Source organism: Stigmatopora nigra, unplaced genomic scaffold (assembly GCF_051989575.1).
Source record: "Stigmatopora nigra isolate UIUO_SnigA unplaced genomic scaffold, RoL_Snig_1.1 HiC_scaffold_28, whole genome shotgun sequence".
NCBI lineage: Eukaryota > Metazoa > Chordata > Actinopteri > Syngnathiformes > Syngnathidae > Stigmatopora > Stigmatopora nigra.
In genome coordinates this window covers 2,073,770-2,099,218 of record NW_027551607.1, presented here as the reverse complement: position 1 = coordinate 2,099,218, position 25,449 = coordinate 2,073,770, and the positions used below count along the sequence as shown (strand labels likewise).

Genomic DNA, 25,449 nt, shown 5'->3' with positions numbered 1-25,449 from the left:
TAATAATATATATATATATATATATATATATATATATATATGCATACACACTACTACTTGTGTGTGTGTGTGTGTGTGTAATCCCTCGAATAAAGTGATTAATTATTAATTAGGCCTCGATAATCAAAACAATCGCAAAGTAGGATCGCACCTATTATAAATGCCCTTTTTCAGTGTTGATTCCTAATAACAAGCGGCAGACGGGAATGGCTTTGGCTTGTGGCTTACGGCATGGATTTCTACATTTTTATCAACTTTTTAAAAACATTATTCAGTGCTGAAATCTATTAGCAAACGGTAGACAGGGGAGTGGCTTCCTCTTGCGAGTTTCAGCATGGATTTTTACAGTTTTATGAACTTAAAAAAAATTGTAATAGCAAAAGAATATTTCGAAGAAGTGAATTCACTATAAGTGAAGTCGTAAAAATGGAGTTTGGCTGTACAGTACGGAAAATATGTCAACATACTGCTTCTTCTTCCGGGGACAACACAAACGCTGCTAACTGTTGTGCTGCAGTCTTGTGGTCTTTCACACCAATGGCAGTGTGATCCCTCTCCAGTCGCACCCTATTCTTCCACTCTTCTATCTGCATCAAACACATACCACATTCCATTAATTGATCATTGCAGTGTTACGGTCACAATAAAAAAATCATCATTTCAATTTTCAAACAACACTTACTGTCATATGCTGAACAACTCCAGGCCTTTGGAGGTGTTTAAGGATGACAATAGCCTCGAGATAATACAGGACCAGCACTAGGTCTGACATCTTCAGCTGCACGGCATACGTTGGCGCTGAATCCAAAATCTTTTTTATAATAGCCACGAAGTCTGATTGAGCAGCTCTCAACACTGCGTTGCACTGGTACGGCGTCAGACCCATGTTTTCCTGTAAGAACTTCTCTCTGTGAAAATAGCAAAATACGTTCATGAAACTGCCCAAAATGTTAGCACAGTGTGTATGTTTCGTCGTGACGCGATCATGAATGGATTTGGACCCAGTCGCGGGTAAGCAGGATGAGGAGAAGCAATTAGCTTCAAAACAACTTTAATAACTTGGAAGGGATCTTACAAAACAAGGATGTCTTGTGAAACGGAAAACGAAACCATACCGGAAACAGGAGAATGAGTGGAATTGAGGAGAAAGGTAGCGTGGCTGCATGGCTATTGAATCCACGCAGTGATATCCAGGAACAAGCAGAAATGGTGCTGGAGATTGCAGGAATGATCCAACAATGATAATATAACTAATTGGTGTTTAAATACAAACTCAGGAAGTAATCAACCAATAGATTCCAGCTGCTCTGCCTTCACGGCAATCCAGGAGGGACAAACGGGCCGTTCCTGACAACGTTAGGAAAAGACTATCATCAGGTCTTACCGCACAGCAATGATCTCTTTGGAAACGCCTTTGTTGAGCTGCTTCTGGAGGCAGCCGATGAAGTCCACGTACATTTTTGCATCAATACATAGTGGTTTATCCTTCATGTAGAGGTTGGTGTTATTGGTCTGATACAAAAGGAATCTGTTCAATAAAGTAAAAACAATGTTTTGGTCACATATACGAGGATAAGAGTGTGAAGGTGAATGCTTGTCTGTCAGGCAACTAATTCATGTTTTTCCCCTGTCTGGTGTCAATAGTTGGCTGGGATAGGATTGGCTCCAGCCTCCCCCATGTGAACCTTGTGAGGATAACCAGTATAAAAATGACTAGGTCAATGTATGCACATTACACTACAGGTCAGCAAATTATCACACACATTTAATAAAGTCTCCCCCATATGGGCAAAATATGATACACACCTCTTTAAGTTCTTCAGGTAGTTCAACTGTGTCCTTTTCGTCAAATTGGCTTCACTGAGCTTCCGGAGGTATTCTTGAACCTTCTCCCTGTCACGTACAAACAGGAGGGAGGGTCGGGTGGGGTCCATGTAGTACAAGAACCTTGCCACATTCTCCACCTGAAAGAAAAAAACTGAAATGCTACAGCATAACTATTAGCATTTTCAAATAAAGTTGGGATCCGATGGAGGGCATGTAAAAGTTGACACTAACGATCGATCCAATTTGAAATACTCTCAATAAAAGAAATATATAGTAGGCGTTTTGTATTTTAAGCATATGTCATTAAACTACAAATTGACTTGAATGTCTCCTCTAGTATGTGTTACAACAGGTGTAAATCGGCGATGCTCACCTCCTGATTGCAGTTTTCAATGCTTAGATCTTTGCTTAGATAATTGAAAAATCCCTTCAGGAGAGGATGGCCTAGTGAATGCTTCCGGTACAAACCCATCCTTAACATCTGGACTTTCTTCTTAACTTTCCACTTTGGTGTGGAACCACTGCAGTTGGAAAAAAAGACTATAGTTGGAAAACAGATCACAGTAATACCTTGACATATAAGTGCCCCTACATACTGGAAATTTGAGAAAATCCCGCCTGGACGAACTTATTAAACTCAGCATTTTCTATGGACAATTGTTCAATTCGGACACAGAAAATGAAGACGTTGATGGATTTGTGGGTGATGATGATGTGAGTACATGTAAAATGGCTAAATAATGTACAACTGAACTCAGTTTTGCTTCCGTTGCCTTTTTAAAAACGTGTCTTTCGCTTTGTGAATGTTTTGTATTGCCATGCCTGGCTGCGTCTATAAAAGTGGTGCATCCTTTGTGTGAGTAAAAAACAGAAATATCACTTGTTAACGACACTGCGGCTAAAAATACGATGCGCGGTGTTGTCGTGAAAATACGGCACTTATTTGGGATACTTTTTATCAATGGGACCCCTGTTGCATTTTGTAGGATTTCCCTCACAAAGAGGGCTGGCTTTCTAAAGAGCCTAATCACGATTGTTGCAGCGAAAAACAGCCATGGAAAGTGGGGCATCTAATATGAAGGATTGATTTCGGACAAACGTCATCACATATGGTAAACTTCCCCTCAAATTGAGCATGTTTCATAGGGATAAGGAAGTACATATTGACATATGAATCACAACTGTGTTATATGACCTTTTTATTTACCTCAAAAGATCATCAAATGTTAAGAGCTTTAATCAAATGAAAGTCTCACCTTTGAAAAAAAGTTTTCTTATACTGAGTAGAGCTGGGTGATAAAACGATATTTAGCATTAGTGGATTTTCACATTTCTATGAACTTTATAAAAAAATTCTTCAGTACTGAGTCCTATTAGCAAACGGGAGACTGGAGAGTGGCTTCCGCTTGTGAGCTTCAGCATTCTGCAGGATGTATTTTTTACTTTTCATAGTGTAAGGAGATGTATTATATGTATTGCAAAAAAGAAAATCAAAAATCCTTTCTTAAATCATCCTATTTTAAGTTATCTTTTCTTATATGTATGTCTCCTCGTTTGCCTTCAACCTGCACAAGGGACTAAAGATGGATATTAGCCCTCGGCTACAATCTTACATATTTACATATATGTTCATTAACATGAATATGATCATAAATATGTGATCTCCCTTATTAAATAAATCAAACTCACTTTCATAATTGAATAAAGTATAAAGTAATTTATTTATTCACAGACGTTTGAAGTTTCAAATTTGAAAGAAAAAAGATGCAATAGTTATCGTGAGAATTATCGATATCGACGGATGTTTTTTTTTTAACGTGATAACAATTTTTGTCATATCGCCAAGCTCTAACTGAGAGTATTTCAAATTATCAGCAGAGTAAGTCCAATGTGACATGGTGTTGTTGTTATCTGATAGTAAAGCAAAGAAATTGTGTGCTTACAATTGTTCTGTTGGACTGCTGCTGCTCAAAGGATCCGTCCCTCTGCTGCCTTCACTCAGAACATCTTGACTGCTCAGTGGCTCAATAGATGAGCGGGTTATCTCTTCAGCCTCTTTAATTGGAAGTTGCTCTTTTCTCTTTTGCCGTTTAAGGGGAATTGGCTCCTCCACTTTGATTTGGGGGCAAAACACAAGAAGACAAATGATGCGTTTCATGCATTGGTTATTGCAGGTAGCAAGCTATGATGTTAAGACTGGCGAGAGAGCGGGCTACAAAGAGAGTGAGTGGCTGTTTTCACGTGAGTGAATGTGCGTGAACTCACATTTGCATTATGAGCCGTCATTGCGTTTAAAATATTACACTAAATCAAGGGTGTCAGACTAGGGCTGGTTTGCGGGCCGCTTTAACGTCAACTTGATTTCACATGGGCCGGACCATTTTAGATATAACATTTAGTTTTTTTTTCATAAATGGATTTAAAGAACTGGATTAAAAGCCCTATATATTCTGTTTTTTTATAGATCTAAAACAATCTTTATTTTAGCTTTTTTTTTAAATATATTTTTGATTTTACAAAATGATTTTTGAACTAAAAACACAAAATACCTAATTGGTCCTAATTCTTGGCTAATTTGAGGAGATTTTCACTTAGGGTGCAGTCTGTTGTTGGCTGCATTTTGAGTTATTTTGAAGATACATTTGTGGAGTATAAGATGTATTTGTTATACTTTTATTCAGTCTAGTTACAAAGATAGAATTTTGCATAGCCTAGTGTAAATTTCCATCATGACCCTATGAGTTAGGGACACGTCATATACCAAGACACGCCCATTTCTTTGTTCACCTTTTCCCGCCTAAAGTTTGTACCTAGGTCACATGATACTTTGTTAATAAAACTAGCTCATCTGTTGGGTGTAGCTAGGGATTCGAACTGGTCAGGCTGGGAGACGGGCATATCTCCCAGACTGACTCTGTGTGCTTCCTCTGATCCAAAGTTATTGAATGTATATGGATAAGATCCCACAACGTTTCTGTCATTATCCAAGATCTACTGTGAATACTTCACATGGTATCAAAGTGACATTTCTTCAGTATTGTCCATTGAAAAGATATCATTAAAATTTAGAAGAACAAATGGGTTTACCCACTGAAATACCATATATTCTAGTACAAAATGAACCCATTTGGCTAAGTCAATTGGTAACAACGCATTAATTCATTCATTTACCTTCCGGGTTGTGGGAGTTGCTGGAGCCTAACCCAGCTGTCTTCCCATTTCTCTGGCGACATCTTTCAACTCTCACTCTCAACTCTTTCAACTTGTAAGACCTCACAGGTCTCTGGATAGGTGCGGAAGGTGGGATGTCCTCAAAAGAACCTGAGGGCTTCCAAGCCTGAATCACTTCATTTGCTGTGGGGCCGTCATTCTTCCAGCCTTGCCAATTCAACCACTTTTGGACATTAGCCTCATTAGGGAGGATATGGGGGAAGTGCGCTGTAGTAAAGAACAGAAACAACCAAGATTAGTTCTGTACACGGTAAAATTAGGAACCCTGAAAATTTCTAGATAATACACTCACCAAGGGCAGCATCAATTCTCATCTTAACCTGCTCTTTCCTCCAGTGAAAAACGAGCTGTCGCTTTTCTGTCTGACTGTAGGCCGCGCTGTCTAATGACTTTGGTACTTTCCCCCCCACCGTCACTTGATGGTCCCGGAGAAAAGTGTCCAATTTGGTGGTGAAATTCATTTCTGGGGTTCCAAAACTGCTTGTGGATGGACTTTCCCTGTTAAACAAAGCAAAATCAATGTGATTACAGTCCACATTAATATGGAATGAAGGCCACAGTGTAATGACATACTGTAACTAGAGGTGGACGATAAAACGATAACAATAATTACCGTGAAATCGTTTTGCTCAACGATAAAAATTTAATTTTAAACTGCAATTACACCACCCGGCCACCAAAGAGAACGGGAGCACTGTTGCAAGATGAATGCTAGTTCCAGACCAATCCTCGGGAGAAGATGAAACATGATTTTAACAACGCAAAAGGAAAATAAGACGGCCAAAATGAGCGATTATGAGATTAAGTACAACACAGCTCCGATTCACGTGAATTCTCCCTTAAGTGTTCTTACTTTTTTAATGCCTCGGTAATACCTGTGTACACAGCAGTCTTATTGAGAATGTCGTTAACTTATAGGAGGACATTCTGTAATATTTTTCTTACTTGATATCAAGATGTTTCCCCATTTTATGTCTATGAAAACTTTATCAAAAATCTAAAACTTTTTATCATATGTAAAAACGGGTTAAGTTCACCCCAACTAAAGTAAGGGGTTGTGTGTATGTATAGTGGGGCAAATAAGTATTTAGTCAACTACCTATTGTGCAAGCTGTCCTACTTGAAAAGGTTAGAGGCCTGTAATTGCCAGCATGGGTAAACCTCAATAATGAGACAGAATGTGGAGAAAAAAAATCACATTGTTTGATTTGAATTTATTTCCAAAAATAGAGTGTAAAATAAGTATTTGGTCACATTGCGAGTTTCAGCATTCTACAGGTTTTATTTTTTACTTTTCATAGTGTAAGGAGATGTCTTCTTTGTATTGCACAAAAGAAGAACAAAAATACTTTTAAAAATCATCCTATTTTATATTCTCTTTTCTTAAATGTACGTGTCATCGTTTGCCTTCAACCTGCACAAGGAACGAAAGATGGAAATTAGCCCTCGGCTACAATCTTACATATTTACATATATGTTCATTAACATGATTATGATCAAAGATAAGTGCACTCTCTTGTGAAATTAATCAAACTCAAACTTTCATAATTGAATAAAGTAGAAGGTAATTTATTTATTCACAGATGTTTGAAGTTTCAAATTTGAAAGAAAAAAGATGCAATAGTTATCGTGAGAATTATCGATATCGACGGATGTTTTTTTTTTTACTGTGATAACAATTTTTTCATATCGCCCTGCTCTAACTGAGAGTATTTCAAATTATCAGCAAAGTAAGTCCAACGTGACATTGTGTTGTTGTTATCTGACAGTAAAGCGAGGAAATTGTCTGCTTACAATTGTTCTGTTGAACTGCTGCTGCTCAAAAGATCCGTCCCTCTGCTGCCTTCACTCAGACCATCTTGACTGCTCAGTGGTTCAATAGATGAGCGGGTTATCTCTTCAACCTCTTTAATTGGAAGTTGCTCTTTTCTCTTTGTCCGTTTAAGGGGAATTGGCTCCTCCACTTTGATTTGGGGGCAAAACACAAGAAGAGAAGACAAATGATGTGTTTCATGGATTGGTTATTGCAGGTATCATGGAAATGTAATACATCTACACCAGTGGTGTCAAATATACGGCCCGCGGGCCGGATCCGGCCCGTCTGGTGGTTTGGTACGTCTCGGGGAAGAAAGCTGCATTGTATAAAAAAACATGAAAAAAACATATAGTTTGTGTACTATCCACTAGGGGCGCAGTGCAAATTCCAAACAATACAAATAATTGCTGTGAAAGTTATTCATTTGTTCAAATTGCTTTCCAGATTTTGAAAAACTGTTTTTAAGTTCCACAAGCTGGTACTGACTGTTTTTGGAACATTGTTTCTATTTATGTGATCAGTTTTATGTACAAAACACTTAGATACAAGTTTAACTGTTTAAACGTGTTGTTAAGATTGCACATACTTTATTTATGTTCTTATGTTATTCTCCTTTTCATAACGCATTGTTCATAATGTAAAAGAAAAATTCAGTTAATAAACATTTTGATAATTTACTCATTCTTTGCACTAATTATTAGTATTAGTGACTAATACAAAGGAAAAAAGTGGGCATATTGTTAGTTCTATGTAATTTTGCAATGATTTTACTGGTCCGGCCTGCTTGATCTCAAATTAAGCTGTATTCGGCCTGCAGACCAAAAGGAGTTTGACACCCCTTATCTTCATTTTAATTTGATCCTAAAACAGATGGTTGTGGCATCATCAATTTGCAGTTTTGTGAATGTTGTTTTTATTCACATATAAGCCGTACCCTCAATTCAGTCATAATTTTTAAGTATGTATGGTGTATAAATAAATAAATATATATATATATATATATATATATATATATATATATATATATATATATATATATATATATATATATATATATATATATATATATATATATATATATATATATATATATATATATATATATATATATATATATATATATATATATATATATATATATATATATATATATATATATATATATATATATATATATATATATATATACACACATACATATATATAAATATGTATATGTGTATATCTATATGTATATATATATATATATATATATATATACACACACACATACATATATATAAATATGTATATGTGTATATCTATATGTATATATATATATATATATATATATATATATATATATATATATATATATATATATATATATATATATATATATATATATATATATATATATGTATATATATATATATATATATATATATATATATATATATATATATATATATATATATATATATATACATATACATATACATATACATATACATATATATATATATATATATATATATATATATATATATATATATATATATATATATATATATATATATATATATATATATATATATATATATATATATATATATATATATATATATATATATATATATATATATATATATATATATATATATATATATATATATATATATATATATATATATATATATATATATATATATATATATATATATATATATATATATGTTTATTAACATGAATATAATAAATAAGTGCTCTCCCTTGCTAAATAAATCAAATCAAATTAAAATATTATGTATAATTTCAGAATATGCATTGCAGCTAATTTACCTAATTTAGGTACATCATAATTCAAGACAGCTGTTCGCTACCACAAAACGTAATTGAGAACGTCATTCAAGGCAGTATTTGAAAATCAGTTTGTTGTATCAGTTGAACCGAGATGGTTAAGCGCTGCGTTAAAAACTATTCAAGTATGTGTAATTGCAACTGGTGATGCTCGCCGAGCAGAAAACTTACTACCAAGTAATTCCTTGTTACTCAATGCAGTCTTTTCACCAGTGGTGCTTGGATACGCAGTGACATCCTGCAGGGTCTCTGTCACCTATAAGGGAATTTAGAATGAGGGAACAGTACGATATTTTCGGCACTATAAGGCGCACCTTGGAGGCATCAATTTTTTCAAAAGCTGAATATGCGCCTTATATTCCAGTGAGCCTTTGATATGGATCGACATTGAGCTGCAGCGGGTTTGGCAACTACAGTAAGACACTGCCGACTCCTTTTTCCTCCGTAGAAGAAGTAGTGCGCGGTGCATGTTGGGATGTATGAAAACGGCGTTTCATGTCCATTTGTGTGGCTGCGATTAAGAGACACGCTTACAACGCAGAGTTTAAACTCAAGGCGATCAGTAGGGCAGTAGAACAAAGGAATAGGGCAGCAGCGAGTTTAACACTGATGTAAGGGTGTCAGACTTGGGTTGGTTCGCGGGCCGGATTAACGTCAACTCGGTTTCATGTGGGCCGGACCATTTTAGATATAATATTTAGATTTCTTTATAAATGGATTAAAATCCCTAAATATTCATGGGTTCGTATCCAGGTCATGTCCATCTGTGTGAAGTTTTCATGTTCTCCCTGGCCCTGCATAGATTTCCTCCGGTACTCTGGTTTCCTCCCACATTTCAAAAACATTTATGGTAGGCTGATTGGACACTCTAAATTGCCACTAAGTATAGGTGTGAGAGTGCATAGTTGTCAGCCTCTGATCCAGAGTCAGCTGGGATAGGCTCCAGCACCCTCCACGAGCCCAATGAGGTTGAAGCGGTCCAGAAAATGAGATGAGACTATATGTTGTACCTTGCTGCTGTTAAAAGATAAACTGTGTCGAAAATACTACTACTTTACCTCGGAAAAAATAATAAAACCGTTCTTTATTCATTTTAGGAGTGAATGGAGTTGTCATAAAGGTGATTTGTAATCTGGCACCAGCCCCAGCCTCTATTATAATGTGGTGTGCCTTTATTAATGGAAAAAGTTTTAAAATGTCATTCATTAAAGGCTCGTCTTATAATGCGGTGCGCCTTATAGTGCGGTGCACCTTATAGTGTGGAAGATACAGTACTATAGTCAGATAAACCTTTATATGTACCTTATTGCCCTCCTCCCTGGTCTTTTCTGTGGGAATGTTCTCAGCTAAGAGGTGGCAATTGTTCACAGTGAGACACACAGCAAGAAACCTCCTTTGACGAACCTCATAGTGGTCAAACATATCAACCGCTAACGTGGCCTCCTCCCTAGAGCACAGTAAGCATAATGAATACCCTCAAAAAGATCGCAGATATGAGGGTTGGAACCTAATATTAAGCCTCAAATTCAGGGTTACTTTTTGGTGTACGTGACGTAGGCATTGCGCCGGTTCTCTCCGCTAAACTCCACCGTCAGCCACAGCTCGTAGATGGTTCCAGCTGTTTTGAAGAGGGGGACGAGCTCAATTTCATACATGTCTCTGGGAATGTTTCCCACAAACACCTGACACTCCTCAAAGCGAGGTGCTGGACCTTTCAATTCAAGAGGTTTACAATTCAGTCATGAGTAACGACATGTATGCGCAAGGAATTTACAGCAGGTTTGTCATTTACGCTCACCGGGTGGCGGTACACCATACTTTCTCTGTCCACTCTCCGGCAGAATGTCATATCCCGTCTTGTCCATAAGTGCCACTTGTTTGGACAGCGACTTGTTGAACTTTCTTGTACCCTTCACCATGATGTCACAAAGACCGCAGAACAAAATACAAAAGCACAAAGGACAAAGCAATTACTCCTCTAAAACTAAATCATTTCTATTCGGTTTTAAATTTTTAAAACATTATTTTATCAGAAATTAGAACAGTGTGATTTGAAGATGTCTTATATTGTACTGGTTCAGACTTTGGCAAACTCCGGCCCGCGGGCCACATCCGACCCGCTAGACCTTTTAAGATTTCGTTTTTTTGGAGATGGCGCCGTCACGCGGAAGCCTTTGGCAGTAGCTCTGTCCACTCTTATTTGTTTTTTGTGTTTTAAAGCCACTCTATCTTTTTTAAATTACATTTGAATATTTCTTAATACATTCCTTTTTACTTTTCTTTGTACTTTATACTTTTTACTTTAATGATGAGTGATGAGCATGTTAATACTTTAGTCCTTTTTTTCTCTTTATGTTTCATATGTAGTGTTAACGGATGCACTTTTTTGCGCTGACCCGGTCGATCTGTCAAATTTTTAAAGTCAATTTGGCCCTTTTTTAAGTCATTGTCCTGACAAACTAAGAACAAATGTATTAAAGTATTAGCAGTTTCCTGCAAATGTTTAATGACTACATTCATGTTCTGCAAAAAACTCAATGTTAGTAGCACTGTGCATTCCCAACCGAAGAAACAACAGGAAGTTTGCCGGGAGGGAGGTGGGGCTCCATTGTCAAGTCGGTTACTCCAAAAAAGGGGCGGCTGCTAATTGACTCTGTATGAGAGCAGCAGTGCATGATGGGATTTTTTTTTCAAATCATGCTTTAAAGCTAAAGTAAAGACCGGCCAGTTGATGTTATGACTCAACTATTACATTACTAGTTCTCGGTAGAATTACCTTGTACATGGTGTGTATTTATGACTATGTTATTACAAACGAGCACGTGAATGAAGACGGCGAGCACACCAAACAGGAGGGTGCTTAATCTGTGAGTAAAGCATACTTACCTGGCAGGGGAGATACCATGATCAGGCAGGTGGTTCACCCAAGGTGAGGCTCAGCCATTGCACTCCCGGCTGAAAGAAAATGTAAATCTGTACTACAGTCTTCAAATTGTTCTTGTAATTTATTTCCCCTCAAAAATGTTGTCTTTCAATTCTTGTTTATTTAGTTACTTTGCCTGTGAGGTGTTTGTTCAATTAAGGTAAGTCAGAATGGATATTATTTGAATGAAAAATGAATTGTGAATTGATACATTTTGTGATGTACTAGTGGAAAGTTATCGTTGTTCATGACAACACCAGGTATAATATGTTAGGAAGAGGTTGTTGATTTGTTGTCATTTTTTTTCAAATGTTGCTCAAATAAATCAATGGCTTTTCACTGCAAAAAGGGTGTTTGCCAATCAGAGAACCTTGGGGGATTGGTAATAGGTTAAGGTTATTGCTACTTTCCTATGGACCATTATGAGTCACATGACCTCGAGGCATTTGTTCCAGTTAAATACAGAGAAGAAACATGTTTTTTCCCCGTTATCAAACAGAGTGTGTAGTTGTATGTGTGTTGTATAAAGTGTATTTTTGATGTCATGTGATCTATGTGACCATTACTGTAGGTTGTAATGGCTGGAAAGAAGTGGTCCTTGCTGACATTGACCTAGTTATTGCTTCTTGGCCTTTTGCCAAGATCAAGTATATGATCTGTTCTTATCAGTTTAATATCAGATACGTCCACCATCTGGGGAACGTATATTAAATTGAGTTTTGGAACTGGGAGATGGAGTTGTAGCATGCTCTCTCCACTCTTTGCATCAACCTGGTATTGCAGTACTTCCAGGAATAGTGTGCCCCCTAACACTGTTAATTAATTTTGATTATCTTTCTTGTAAAACACAGTCATAAACATTTGCTGGATCTGGCCTGCAATAATTTCTCGGAGTGGGGGGACTGCCTTTACGCTTTCCCCTGACCATCTGTTAAGAAACAATCAAGTTAATATTAATTCTAGGCTCCTACTCTCACGTTTTATACCTCATGTGGTATATGTATACTACCCTGGCAATTAGAGACATTCTCTGCTGTCCTTGTGCAGGATAAAGATAAAATCAATTTGGCATAGAAACGATGACACAAACACACACACCAAACAACCCACCCACACCCACCCACCCACACCCACACACCCACACACCCACACACCCACACACCCACACCCCCACACCCCCACACCCACAACCACCCACCCACCCACAAACACACACCGACCCACCCACCCCCCCACACACACACCCACACACACACGCACCCACACCCACCCACACACCCACCCACACCCACCCACACCCACTCACACCCACCCACACCCACCCACACCCACCCACACCCACACACACACACACACACACACACACACCCACACCCACACACCCACACACACACCCACACACACACACACCCACACACACACACCCCCACCCCCACCCACCCACACCCACCCCACCCACACCCACCCACACCCACCCACACCCACCCACCCACACCCACACACACCCACACCCACACCCACACACACACCCACACCCACACACACACACCCACACACACACCCACACACCCACACACACCCACCCACAGACATCTGTTCAGACATAGGCTTTATTATCATCATCATCAAATCATCAAAAGCCTCTGTTGTCATCATACACAGCTGCCTATCACGAAATTGGTTTCACAGTTGATATGTGTCAGTTAAAACAAATATTGAAAGAGGAGCAAGTATTCCATAGGCGATAATATGGAATTAGGAAATAAGGCCTCTCGTAAAAATCCAAACATTGAAGAGGGCTCGGGAGGTGATTCATTTTATTCTAGCTCAATTTCTTCACCAAAAGACTGCTTTTTGTAGTCAACTGTAAAAATAACTCAATCATCAATAAATAAAACGTCAAAATAACGTAATCAACATAGTTGTCAACAACAAGCAAATAGGTCAATAAATAATAACAATGAATATGTCAATAATCAATAAATAAGTCATAATTAATAACGTAATCAACATATAAGTTGTCAACAACAAGCAAATACACAAATAAATAATAACAATGAACAACTCAATAATCAATAAATAAGTCATAATTAATAACCTAATCAACACAAGTTGTCAACCACATTAATGAGTGGGGAAGTGAACTAATAACAACACACTGTGTGGCTAAGCTTGGAAGAGTGACTGCATATTTTCAACCTCGGTCACAGTCTGCAGAAGTTCCCCATCTTGTGGAAGAGTTCCTATGTGTGGTTCCAGTTTTTGTCCAACTTTACAACATCTTTTTGAGTCTGTATCCGTTTTAGCTACCCCAACCAAGATGGCGCCGTTCAATCAGCAGCCCGCGGCGGTATGTCTTGAAGATTTGATTTGGTCATTCTTAATGATGACCAACGAGCCGCAGGTACATGCTAGTTGACCATTTGATTCCCAATTGTTACCAATGTGCCAGATTCCCGTCAAAGTCACTGTTCCAAGATTGCAGGGCTCGTCCGGGAGTCGGAGCCGGGACCTCTCGCACCCTAAGCGAGAATCATACCACTAGACCAACGAGCAACAGGTACAGGATGTTTTGACCCTTTGATTCTCAATGGTTACCAATGTCCCAGATTCCCGTCAAAATTACTGTTCCAAGTTTGAAGGGCGCGTCAGGGAGTCTAACCCGGGACCTGTTGCACCCAAGGCGAGAATCATACCACTAGACCTAGGCCACAGGTACCTGATTAGGGGAAACACGGGGAATCGAGGAATGGGGTACCGCAGACACATGGCTAGGCAAATAAGGCAGATGATCCAACAAATGACATGTGGGGTTTAAATAGACTGACATCGGTTGACAAGAGAATTAGGAGCACCTGGGAAAAAGACGAGAGAGCAGGCAGGTAATACACCAGGGTCGGATAAACAATAGCTGAACACAATGGGCAATCACTCAGACATGTCACCAGGGGGTAAAAAAAAGCATACAATCAAGCAGCCCTAACATTTCTTCTGCCGGGTTGGCTCTATTTGCCCCGCCTGGGTTTCTCAAGATAAATATTTGCTCGAAATTTTACTCGTATCTCAAAACTGCTCGAATGTCAGGGCACTCGTATGTCAAGGGATTGCTGTACAACAAGGGGGTCAGACTCGAGTTAGTTTGTGTGCCGCTTTAACATCAACTTGATTTCACGTGGGCCAGACCATTTTAGATATGATATTTAGATTTTTTTTATAAATGGATTAAAAGCCCTGAAATTCAGTTTTTTTTATAGATCTAAAACAAAGTTTTTTTATCTTTACATTTAGTTTTAGATTTAACAAAAAAATGAACTAAAAACAGACTAAAATGATTAGAAAATTACTATTATTGATTTAAAAGGGGGAAAATCAGGAAATGTAATATACATCTACGCTCATCATTTTAATTTGATTCTGAAAGTCGGCACTTACTTTACTTTCCCGGGCCACACAAAATGATGCGGCGAACCAGATTTGGCCCCCGGGCTGACACTTTGACACTTATGCTGTACATGAAAAAAAAACAAAGCACACACAACACAAAATGAAGAACACTATCCTGAGTTTTCTGGTTTTACGTCACAAGATGACAGTACAGTTGTGAAAAATGTAATGACTATTGTGCTATGGCAGACAGCAGGCACAGCGTCATGACGCAATTGATGGCAAGTGTCTTGGCAAAGACTAGACGAAGGACCACAACTGTGATGGAGAAGAGGTTCACCTTCTTGTCTGCCAAAGACACGCACATTTAGTTCTTCCCAAAATACTGCCTCTTTCATGTTCAATACCAACCTGATGACACCAACACATCCTGGCACAACCATTGTCCCTTGTCACCTGGCATAGTAAAACAGCAAATCTTAGAAGGTTGTGACGGGATTAACTTTACTGATGTAAAATCTCCTCACCTTCCTCACACAAGTCATTAGCTGCAGCGGGTAGCAGTGACACCTGGTTGTATAGGAAGTCAAAAAAGTGTAGGACACCTTCCAAGGAAGAGATACATCGCCTAACTGGTAAATCAGGAAGAGTTTGCATTGCATTTCCGAAGAAACTCCTGAATTTTCCGAGTGGTTGGCAGCCCTGAAACTGCTTAACATGCACTATGGCAGAACCAAAACAGTCGGTATATAGATGACTTTCAGGTGAGATAGAACAATCAAACGTTGTTGCTTCAACTAGGCAGGAAATCTTAAAATGTGCTTATTGATGTCATTGCAACAGGAAGTGAAAACCGCACTCATCCAGCTGCAAGTAAGCATTCACATTCATGCAGACTCTGAGCGCAGAAAGGTGATTCCTGCTCACTTGTGGGTGCTGCTGATGGCTGCTTTGAGCCTTGGTAAGATCATCTTAGGTCATTTCTAATTGTAACCTATGTCTTACACCTTAGTTGCTCTCTTATTGGAAATGGCGACCAAAGGGTAAACGAGCCGACAGGGTATGTGCAGGCAATGGAGGGAGCGGCAGTGACGCTGACCTGTCACTACGATAGCTCTCCTGGAAGCAAGTACATCTTTTGGTACAAACAGGAAGAAATTCAGCCGAATTCGTTTAGACGATCCCTAAGAATGGTTATGGTTGGGACTCAAGAACGGATAAGTTTTCTGACAGGTTTACCTCCAGCACAAATACCAGTGCCCTGCAAACTCAACTGTATATCAAGCAGTTAAAACTGGACGACTCAGGAATCTTCTTCTGTGCCGTGCCCACGCTGGTAGATCCACCTGTGTGCCTGTACAAAAACACATCACGCATCACTTTCATAGGTCGCAATAGGGGGTGGTGGGGCCCAGCTTTACTGAAGTAGGTGGTGTCAAATATATCTTCACTAGACTATAACACAACATTTCACACACTAATCATGTATTCTGTTTGTATAAGTCTTGTATGTGTTGCTCATTCCAGAACATGCAAATTCCACAAAGGTGGACGTGACCTGGATTTGAACCGAGGACCCCGCCTTGTTGTAATGCTCAATTTACTTAATTAATTCTTAAAACCAATACTCAATTACTAACTAAGACATGTATTACTAAAAGCAGCGAAAAGTTGCCTTCCTGTAAGTAAAAATAGCACAACTTCTAAATATTCTAATTTTGCTTAATACTCCATTTGTTGTACTTTCCCACAATTATGGAATGTACTTGAACGCCTTAAAAGTGGAAGCTCCGCCCCCGCGACGGCAAACGCGCGAGCTGACGACGGCCACGCACGTGTTTTCTGGTCATGCATGGTGCGCACACCGTCGACGTGTGCTCGATCTCGCCGGGGTGCTTGACCATGCCCACGGCGATGGAATCCTGGCAGATCTCCTACGCTCATCCTTGAAACCCAGCTCTTTGATTACCAGGTAGGCTCCGGGAATAAACAGCGCCATATTTTCATATCTCCCTCTTCTACCAAACCTGAATCAAATGATGAACTCATCAGCAAGCTGTCCAGAAGCGTGATACCGAACCAGATTATTCTTATCAGGTATGTTGATATGGGAAGATAGGGAAAGAAACCAGATGCGGGCTTTCGAGGACTCGGAAAAAAAAAGAGTTATTTTCTTATAAAGCCATGGGCTGCCCCAGACGTTCGATGGCTGTCCTCGACGAGGTGAGGCTTTATTGCATTGCTTCGCAAAAATTGAAATATGTAATCATAGATTGTACTATGACAAGTTTCAAATCGTAATATTATGAGTTTGAAGTCATGTTTTTGCTTATTTTTATGTCAAGTAAACCAGAAGTCCTTTGGTTTTCCAGACTTCAACTTTTGTCGAATGAAGTCTGTGTGAGCACAAAACGGCTCTTTTCTTCATGTCAGGTGGTTGAAGTAATATTGGGACGAAAAAAGTTGCTACATTAAGCTGTTTTCCTGGTTTTACGGTACGTGAACCGGAAGTTGTTTGGTTTTAGGGGCATCAACTTTTGCCGACGTAAAGTCTCTAAGGAGTCTAAGCACATGACTTTTTGTAATATTGGGAGAAAAATTCAATGTGTAGTTTTCTTTGAGTGATTGAAACTCCCCATTCACTGCATGGAGCCACTCTTTAGATTTGGCTGAGTTTCAGGCTGAAGTAAAAGTCACAGGTATGTTGCACATCATTCTATAACAGGAATCAATATTACATTGGATCGGATCTTTCTCTTCATCTTAGGCATACGTAGAAACAGTCTTTTAGATAAGATGGTTCTCTTATCACTTTAGAAGGGTATCGTTTTGGCTTGGGTATTACATTGACTTCAACCTTCTCAGCCTTAACAGCTGGAACCTGGACTCTTTCTGGTGTTGATCTACTGTCTTCCTTGAATTGCAACCTAACCTCATCAAAGTCGTCATAAGCACAAGTTTGGGTCTGATGCTTTATACAAGTTTTTGATACAAATTTGGCAATCCGACACTGGTCATGTCATAACCAATGTCATTTCTGAATGTCATCATAGTTACAGTGTCCCATAATCGCATGTCATGTTTGCAAATCAAAACATCCCTTGGTCTTCCCACACTTCACATTGTCATTTACTGTTACTGTGTGCAAATAATCAAGTCTGTCCTCTCCATTAACGTTGCTCAAACTAAAGTTAATTTTTATAACTGATCATTCATTACACCCTACACAAGACACTCCAGGTTATTGGGCGCATCGTTAAGGTAATTTGAACACACACGAAATTATGACTCGACATGAGCTATTTTTTAAAAAGTAGTTGGAGCATGCTTGTCTTTTATTGAAGTAATGAAGTGTATTGGTATTGGTGCTCAAACATTTACATATTCACCTTATGTATCCGGCAATTTCTGGAACATGGGTTTGGTTTCACTACGTTAGCATTAGCACGGCAGGCAACCCTCAATCCCTTCACGACGGGACTTTCAAACAATTGCTGTATTCACTTGATAATATGAGCAGGAAAAAAACGCTTAATTAGTTGCGGTGTCTCGAAACTAAAAGGTTTCTAGTGAGCCTCTTTTGTTTTTTGCAGGGTACTCCCAACGTTCATTGTGCAGCTGTTGGCAACGAAGTTTTGGATCCTGGGGCACTAATTGGGCCAGAGACAGTGCCTTACCTTGCACTGACCCGGCTGGCAGATGTAGCAGTTCAATGGCTCCTGCTCTTTCAGCGTGGTGAAGGTTCCCTTCTCCACCAGGATTCTCAAGCACTCTTTGCACAAAACCTGAGCGTGCCAAAGTAAGTCAACATTCGCATCTACCCCAAAATACTTTCCGCCTCATTTTAGGAAATTCAAGTCCTTGTTATTATGAAGTTATTTGGTTTGAGTGATGTAAGGTCTTTACTGTAATAATAGGAGATTAAAATATCCTGAGAGAACAAAATAGGAAAACGATAAGATTAAAGTTGAAAAAATAATAATATTGACACTACATGAAGATGAATTGTTTGTTTTGGCGTTAGCAACATATGGTCTATCCACGCAAAACTACTTTAGCCGCATTAACAGGAGATTAAAAGATTAAGGTTGTAATGGGATTTATTTTGAACATAGGTGAAGGGGAACTTGTTTTTGCGTTAACGATTTTTGTCAAAAACGTCTCAGGAGGACCTTTTTTAATTTTTTTTTTTAAAGGAAGGTAGATTAGATGTTTGCACCAAATATCGCAAAGACAAAAACTGGGAGCGCATGAGAAAAGAGGGGAAAAAGTTGGGGGGTGCAAGCAAGAAACATTGCCAGAGAGCAAGTGTGGGCAATTATATTTTCTCGGGGGCCACATGTGAAACAGAAAATAAACTCCATTCTGCATTTGTTTCTTTTGAAAAAGCAACCCTGTTTTGACAAGTTGCTACGACTAACAATACTATACTCGGGCTGCCTAACACCGAAAATGGTGTTTCAGGATGCAGCGGCGCTCGGTGCATTTTCTGGCGACGCCTTTAATCCAACCCCTCACACTATTTAATGGCTATAAAAACTACTGCATCTACAGCTGCGACACATTAGAAATAATCAAGAATGACTTCATACAATTCAAATATTATTTAGGAATATAGCCATATTTTACTCATCAAAAATCCTCTAACTGTACACGATATTTATCCTCCTTTCTTTCTACCTTTTCTATCGCCATCGAAGCAAATGATGAAAGTCGTGCCTGTCCTGTCGTATTTCTGCCATAGTCTGTCTTGAAAATGGCTTTAAATGTAGAACTCGTGACATTGGTGGGGTTGAACCCGCATCCCCGTCAATTCACAAAAAAGGATCACATTACCCAAATGTCACTAACTCTTCGATAGATTGAACAAAATACTTTATAGTTAAATGAAATGCTTTCAACAGACATTGCAATTCAAGTTGCTCTAATGAGCATGTATTTGTTCAATTTGTCATTGTTATTAAACCACCACAGTCTCTGAAAATTTGTCCTGTGCAGCAAAAATAACATTACATGGCTTCACAGGTTGAGAACAAATGTCACAACATAAAAATACTCCATTTTGCAGTAACAAAAGTAAACAGAAGTACGCAAAGTAACTACAAAATGTTGTGACTTCTCCATCTCTGTCCGACCTTTATCCTTCATCATCCGACCGTTGGTGTTGTTTAAGGGGAACCCCCAGCAGGTCTTTGGACTTGAGTTGCACTTCAAGTTTTGGAGTCTAGGTCATGTCCCTTTTTGTTAGTGCTCACAGAAAGCTCCTCTTTCACCGCCTTCATCATTTGGGATGTTGCCGTTGTTGTTGTTGTTGTAGAGGCGGCGCCCAGGTGGCCCTAACATAGGGTACGCCTGGCTAGCGCTAGCACCTTGGACGGCTCAGTCACCAGCACGTCCAGGGGGGGTGAGGCGACACCGAAGATCTGGAGGCGGAGGGAAGAAAGGCCGGGGCAACGCTGGAGCCAATGTTCGAGGTCTTGCGTCTCTTCCCGGCAGAGGGGGTAGGTTGGGTCGAGGGTGGGGTTGAGAAGGTGACGGTAGGCTCTCAGGCTTGGGTGGTGGCCCGAGCGGAGGCGGGCGATGAGAACCGCGTCGCTCCGGTTCTTCACGCGCGCACAGTCTAGGCGCCAGTTATATTTTGGGTAGACGACCGCTGCGCGATGATCCGGTCTTGGTGGATTGTCGCGAATTAGTCATCTGATGGCTGCCTTGGCTGGGGCGAATGAGATTGGTCGTGGCTCATCGACCTTGGAGGAGGCGACTTCCTTCGCTAGGGCGTCTGCCATCTCGTTCCCAGGCAACCCGCAGTGACCTGGGGTCCACAGGAGGGCTGTCTGAGCCCTGCACTGGTTCAGCAGACGACGGATTTTGCCGGTGTCGGCCGAGTGGCTGGCGATGGCAGTCAGTAGTGATTGACTGTCCGAGCACACTGCGACGTCACCAGCTATGTTCGTGTCAGTTAGCCATTGCAGGGCCATTGTCATGGCCGCCGTCTCTTCCTCGAAGGAGGACGTGAAAGGGGCCCCACGCTTTGAGTGCGTGGTGATTGCGTCTGTCTTGGATCTCCAGTGGTGACGATCATCGCCGCCCCGCCGGCCCTTGTTCCATCGGTAGCAGAGCCGTCGGTGTAGATGGTGACCTCTGGTGCGACTGCACGGATGGCGGAGATGGCACGTTCCCGAAGGACTGGCGGGGGGATCAAGTTTTGTGGCACTCCCAAGGGTTGCAGAGACTGTCCAGAGGTCGGTGTCGTTCACCCATGGGCACTCGATGGGGGGTGGGAGGACTTCTCGTTGGTTGGACAGGGCGGGGGGAGGGCGGACATGATTATGGCGATGTCGACATCTGCTGGGATGACTCTTCGGAGGTTGTTGATGTATAACACGAAGAGGAGGGGTGCAAGGACAGAGCCTTGGGGGAGACCTTAGGACCCTGGCTTTAATCTTGTCCTTTTGAAATGTTTTTCTCTCAAAATGATTTAATCTCCTGTTCTCACAGGAAAAGTAGTTTTGCATGGATAGACATTACGTCGCTGACGCCAAACCAAACAACTTCCTCTTCATGTAGCGTCCAAATAAATAATTTTCCACTTTATATTATTCGGAGAGGACAAAAAAGTAAAATGACAAAATAATCTTCTATTATTACAGCAAAAGTAGATCCAGACCTTTAATTTCGTAAAAAGAGGCGGAAAGTGTTTTGGGGTGGAAGTGATCGTTGACTTACTGTGGCACGCTGAGATTTTTCTTCAAGGAGTGCTTGGAGATCCCGGTGGCAGCGGTCCACCCACTCCCAGGGCACTGCAAACCTGACCCACGAGGCTGGTGTTATAGTATTTTATATCTGGTCTGTTGTAAATTTGGATTCATTGGCTGCTATACATATTTATTTTTATTGTGATTTTTATTTCTGACAGATAGTATCTTTTCAAACTCAACCATGTGAACAAGCAGACTCCTTTCCCCTCCTACCCACGCAGTTCCTCAACTACTTATTGACACCCAACTCTTTGAGGTAATTGTGTATCCACACACACATCGAAGGTATTCTTCTCCGCTGGTGAAAATAAGGGGTCGCCTTTCCTCAGGTTGGAGTGATATCCGAAAATCTGCTTCAGCCCTCCTCATATAATTCTCAAACAGACTGCGTTGGCAATTACCACTCGACCACTTAACAAAACAGAGCTCAGTCCTGTTCTAAGTTGACTCAGAGGTCAACATCTCCCAGCACCACGGTGAGCATGTCTTTCTTTTAAATGTGTGAAAGATGATTTACAAGTGTTTGAAGGGATGAACAGGGCCACAGAATTGACTCTCGAACTGTCATTGACATTGCTAGACGTCAATTGTATATGAACAGGGAGGGCTGAAATGATAGGATTGGAATTGAAAGCTGGTGGATATCATTTTTGAATTATTCTTTGCACATATGCATGCCAAAATATAATCATACTGTTGTGACCCGTATGTGGACACCAGGTCTTACTGGTGTTATTTTATTTTTTTCTAATGACAGAAAAAATATCCATTCGTCCTTTTTAAGGCATTTTAAAAAATGTGAAAGGTCAAACAAAAGTAACATAATACCAAATATTTTTCTCTTTATGACACAGTTGAAATGACTACTACAGTGGTACCTCGGGACACGAGCTTAGTTCTTTCCGGGACTGAACTCGAATGTCGATATACTCTGACTCGAACAAACTTTTCCCATTGGAATGAACTAAACAAATTCCTTTGTTCCAAGCCACTGAGAAAAAAATCCCCAAAACAGGATATTGGATTGTAAAAAAATGTTTTATTAACAAAGTAACACATAACTAGTGATTTAATATTACTAAAATGTGTTTAATAGAACTAAATTTAGACGGATTTAAATGAACTTGGATTGCTGCACTCAAAATAAGTTAAATCTAACCATTAACTAAACTTAATTCAAATTTTAAATTTGAAGTTTGATACCATCTCCCGGGTTAGTTATTTGCCCCGCCTCCAACCTGACTTTCATTATTGATCGGGCTATTTGCTTTTGTATTCCCTTCAAAGTATTCCAAAAATGATGCACACAAATGACCTTGCAACAGCAAGACAACTTGCCAACGAGGATTAATATATACTCCTCGTATTAGCGATCGCTCCGCCTTTCTTGCTGAGTGACAGGAAAAAAAACTGAAAATAATGCAACTTGCCGCCCAGTGCTCATAGATATCTGTTATACATGAAAGATGAGGCAAAAAAGACTGTGCGCTAAAATCATAAACAGCCTCTCACGTCTTGGCTACCTGGCTTTCTCGTATCTCTATAAGTTTGTCTTGTATATAGATATAATTCTTGGCTCGAAATTTTACTCGTATGTCAGGGTTCTCGTTTGTCGATTTACTACTGTATAACACTAAGGCTGTTCTATAAAAATTAGTATGCCTGCTTCTTTGGTGTCTGATATTTGCTCGCTCTGCAGCATGCTTCATCGCAAGTGCAGCAAGCGGATGGCTGGTGTGGAGCACAACCAGTATTGCACAATCAGAGGTCACGCCAGGGTAACAGTCCAAGCGCCAACGGGGGGGTCAGCGGTGTCTTCCCTAATGACCGATGGCGGCGCCTACGTGAGCACTGCGCCTCTCACCCCAAAGACTGAAGAACTGTCCCCTGTCCATTTTTAAGGTACTGAGAGAAGCATCTTAACAGGTATGCTGTTAGGGATTGATTGGGTTTGTGATATATTTTCCCTCTCCTAGTGACCTGTCTTTGTTTCTCCAGATATGGGCCAAACATAGCCAATAGAAAAATCCTCTGACCCACAGTTGCCATATTCGGGCTCTTTCAGGTATGGAATGATAGAATCAAGCAGGGTATGGACATACACTGCATCTATAAACGATGATGTTTCCATGGTTATGTTTCAAATGTGTTCCCCAGAGAGCAGGTTTAGTTGAAATGGCACATTGGTGCCATTACAGTACTACTTTTTTATTGACGCAAATTCTTGAATCTCGTTTTGTGACAACTTCTTGAATTGAATGCTTTGATTGTCATTATACAAGTATAGTGAGATTTAAAGGTTTCACCACAGTCGCAAATAACAACAGACGGACAAATGAATTATCAATAAATAAGTAGTCCAAGTCTGGTCAGCAGAGCACGTACAATTATCAATGATCAACTTCGAGGGCAGCCTTTTGGAGGTCCAGCACGATATTAATCGTCACCACGGGAAGGAAATTCATCAACCGAGCAACTTTTGGGACGTAGTTACCTTCACAGTTCAACTAATACCTGGCTGATTTCTTGGTTGGTGCATCATTTTTGACCTCCGGCGACCAATGTGTCTGCCAGAGCACCCGACAGTGGTGACAAAGACGACTTCAGCTGGTCTCTCCACGTCCTCATTCAATCTTTGAATCAACTCGGTATGCGCTACAGGCGGGGGAATTACTTTATATTTGTGTATTTATAAACTTCACTGCACCATGTGCTTTTGGACATTTAAAAAAGTATCCTGCCGGCTGGACTTTACTATTCATGTTTCTGTCTGTCTGCGTTACAGTTGGACTAATTCTGTAATACTATTGTGTGTGCATTTACTCATTTTTGTATGGAAGCATTTTCAATTTGTCTGAAGAGAACTCGGGATCGTAACAAGTCACCGAGTCCTCCTTCCGAAGACTGTTTACTGGACTTCTACCCAAGGAATGCAGACCGGGAAGGAGGCTTAAGAAGATACTTATGAAGCATGATGGCTATCCGAGCAACCTTTGTGATTACACTCACATATTGTTGTAAATCGTGACGCTCTTTTCTCTTCTTTATGAAATTGTTTTGTCGAATAAGGCTTGTTTGTTTAAATTCCAATAGACTTTGTTTTTAATTCCCCTTAATTGTTATAATTGTATACCTGATATGCTACGTTTGTTGCATGTGTTGTCTTTGCTTATGCAGTTGGATTAATTCATAACCTTGTAATTATTTTAATTAATGGCCTTAAAGGGGCAAGTGAAATGACCGCACGGTAAAATTATTCGTGGTGGAGACGATGTCGGAATGTATTCTCACTTGCAAGTAGGTCAGAGATGCAAATTAAATTAAATGTCAATAATTGAATCAGATATCTGCCTGCCTTGTTTTATTATTATATTAAAGTGTAATTCTTGCTGAACCTAACAGTTACCCATGTTGATTTGATTGCTCTAAATAACATGTTATTAGTATTCTTATTTTTGCTCTGAAGGATTTTGGGAGGCAAGTGACAAAAACTGTTAGACTAAACTATTTCACCTGACTCCAATTCCTTAACTCTGTAGTCCCCAGTCTAACAATGGAGCGTGTTCAGCATCGGAGGAGACAAACCAGGGTTGAGCGAGTTTATCCACAGATGGTTTATTCCATTCAAATTGATTCATACAGAGCTCCGGGTCTCCCTCCCATAGAATAAG

At 39.8% G+C, this 25,449-nt stretch overlaps 1 protein-coding gene, 1 long non-coding RNA gene and 1 other non-coding gene across 10 annotated transcripts; 2 read left to right on the top strand and 1 right to left on the bottom strand.

Moving 5' to 3' along the window:
- Positions 1-420: 420 nt before the first annotated feature.
- On the bottom strand, positions 421-10,659 carry LOC144192892 (uncharacterized). Of its 4 annotated transcripts, none has more exons than XM_077711728.1 (13): positions 10,512-10,659; positions 10,250-10,424; positions 10,016-10,160; positions 8,888-8,969; positions 6,853-7,021; positions 5,351-5,556; positions 4,999-5,265; positions 3,771-3,939; positions 2,201-2,348; positions 1,807-1,964; positions 1,385-1,528; positions 683-908; positions 421-587 (listed from the first exon to the last, which is right to left on the bottom strand). In XM_077711728.1, exons 1-13 carry the CDS (start codon positions 10,630-10,632, stop codon positions 459-461), a joined length of 2,139 nt encoding a protein of 712 aa, XP_077567854.1. In that variant the 5' UTR covers positions 10,633-10,659; the 3' UTR covers positions 421-458. The 4 variants fall into 4 exon arrangements, with proteins under 4 accessions (XP_077567854.1, XP_077567855.1, XP_077567856.1 ...); XM_077711727.1 differs by having other exon boundaries at positions 422-587; positions 8,885-8,969; XM_077711729.1 differs by lacking the exons at positions 4,999-5,265; positions 5,351-5,556; positions 6,853-7,021 and having other exon boundaries at positions 8,885-8,969.
- Positions 10,660-12,254: 1,595 nt separating this feature from the next.
- Positions 12,255-12,444, top strand: LOC144192894 (U2 spliceosomal RNA). Its single transcript, XR_013325480.1, has one exon. It is a non-coding gene; the product is annotated as a U2 spliceosomal RNA (small nuclear RNA).
- A 1,752-nt stretch (positions 12,445-14,196) lies between these two features.
- Positions 14,197-25,122, top strand: LOC144192891 (uncharacterized). Of its 5 annotated transcripts, none has more exons than XR_013325475.1 (8): positions 14,197-15,784; positions 15,864-16,992; positions 18,614-18,819; positions 21,671-21,840; positions 21,937-22,034; positions 22,108-22,254; positions 23,478-23,704; positions 23,777-25,122. It is a non-coding gene; the product is annotated as an uncharacterized LOC144192891 (long non-coding RNA). The 5 variants fall into 5 exon arrangements; XR_013325476.1 differs by having other exon boundaries at positions 14,199-15,932; positions 16,033-16,992; XR_013325477.1 differs by having other exon boundaries at positions 14,213-16,992; positions 21,671-21,866.
- The last annotated feature ends 327 nt before the right edge of the window (positions 25,123-25,449 follow it).

What these genes read in the sequence shown, in the direction of transcription:
- LOC144192892 (XM_077711727.1), bottom strand. Translation starts at nt 10,632, where the DNA reads ATGGTGAAGGGTACAAGAAAGTTCAACAAGTCGCTGTCCAAACAAGTG. An exon ending in AGCAGTCCAACAGAACAATT is followed by an intron (nt 2,349 to 3,770) that starts GTAAGCACACAA and finishes TTCCAACTGCAG; the next exon opens with TGGTTCCACACCAAAGTGGA. An exon ending in AAAGAGATCATTGCTGTGCG is followed by an intron (nt 909 to 1,384) that starts GTAAGACCTGAT and finishes CTATTTTCACAG; the next exon opens with AGAGAAGTTCTTACAGGAAA.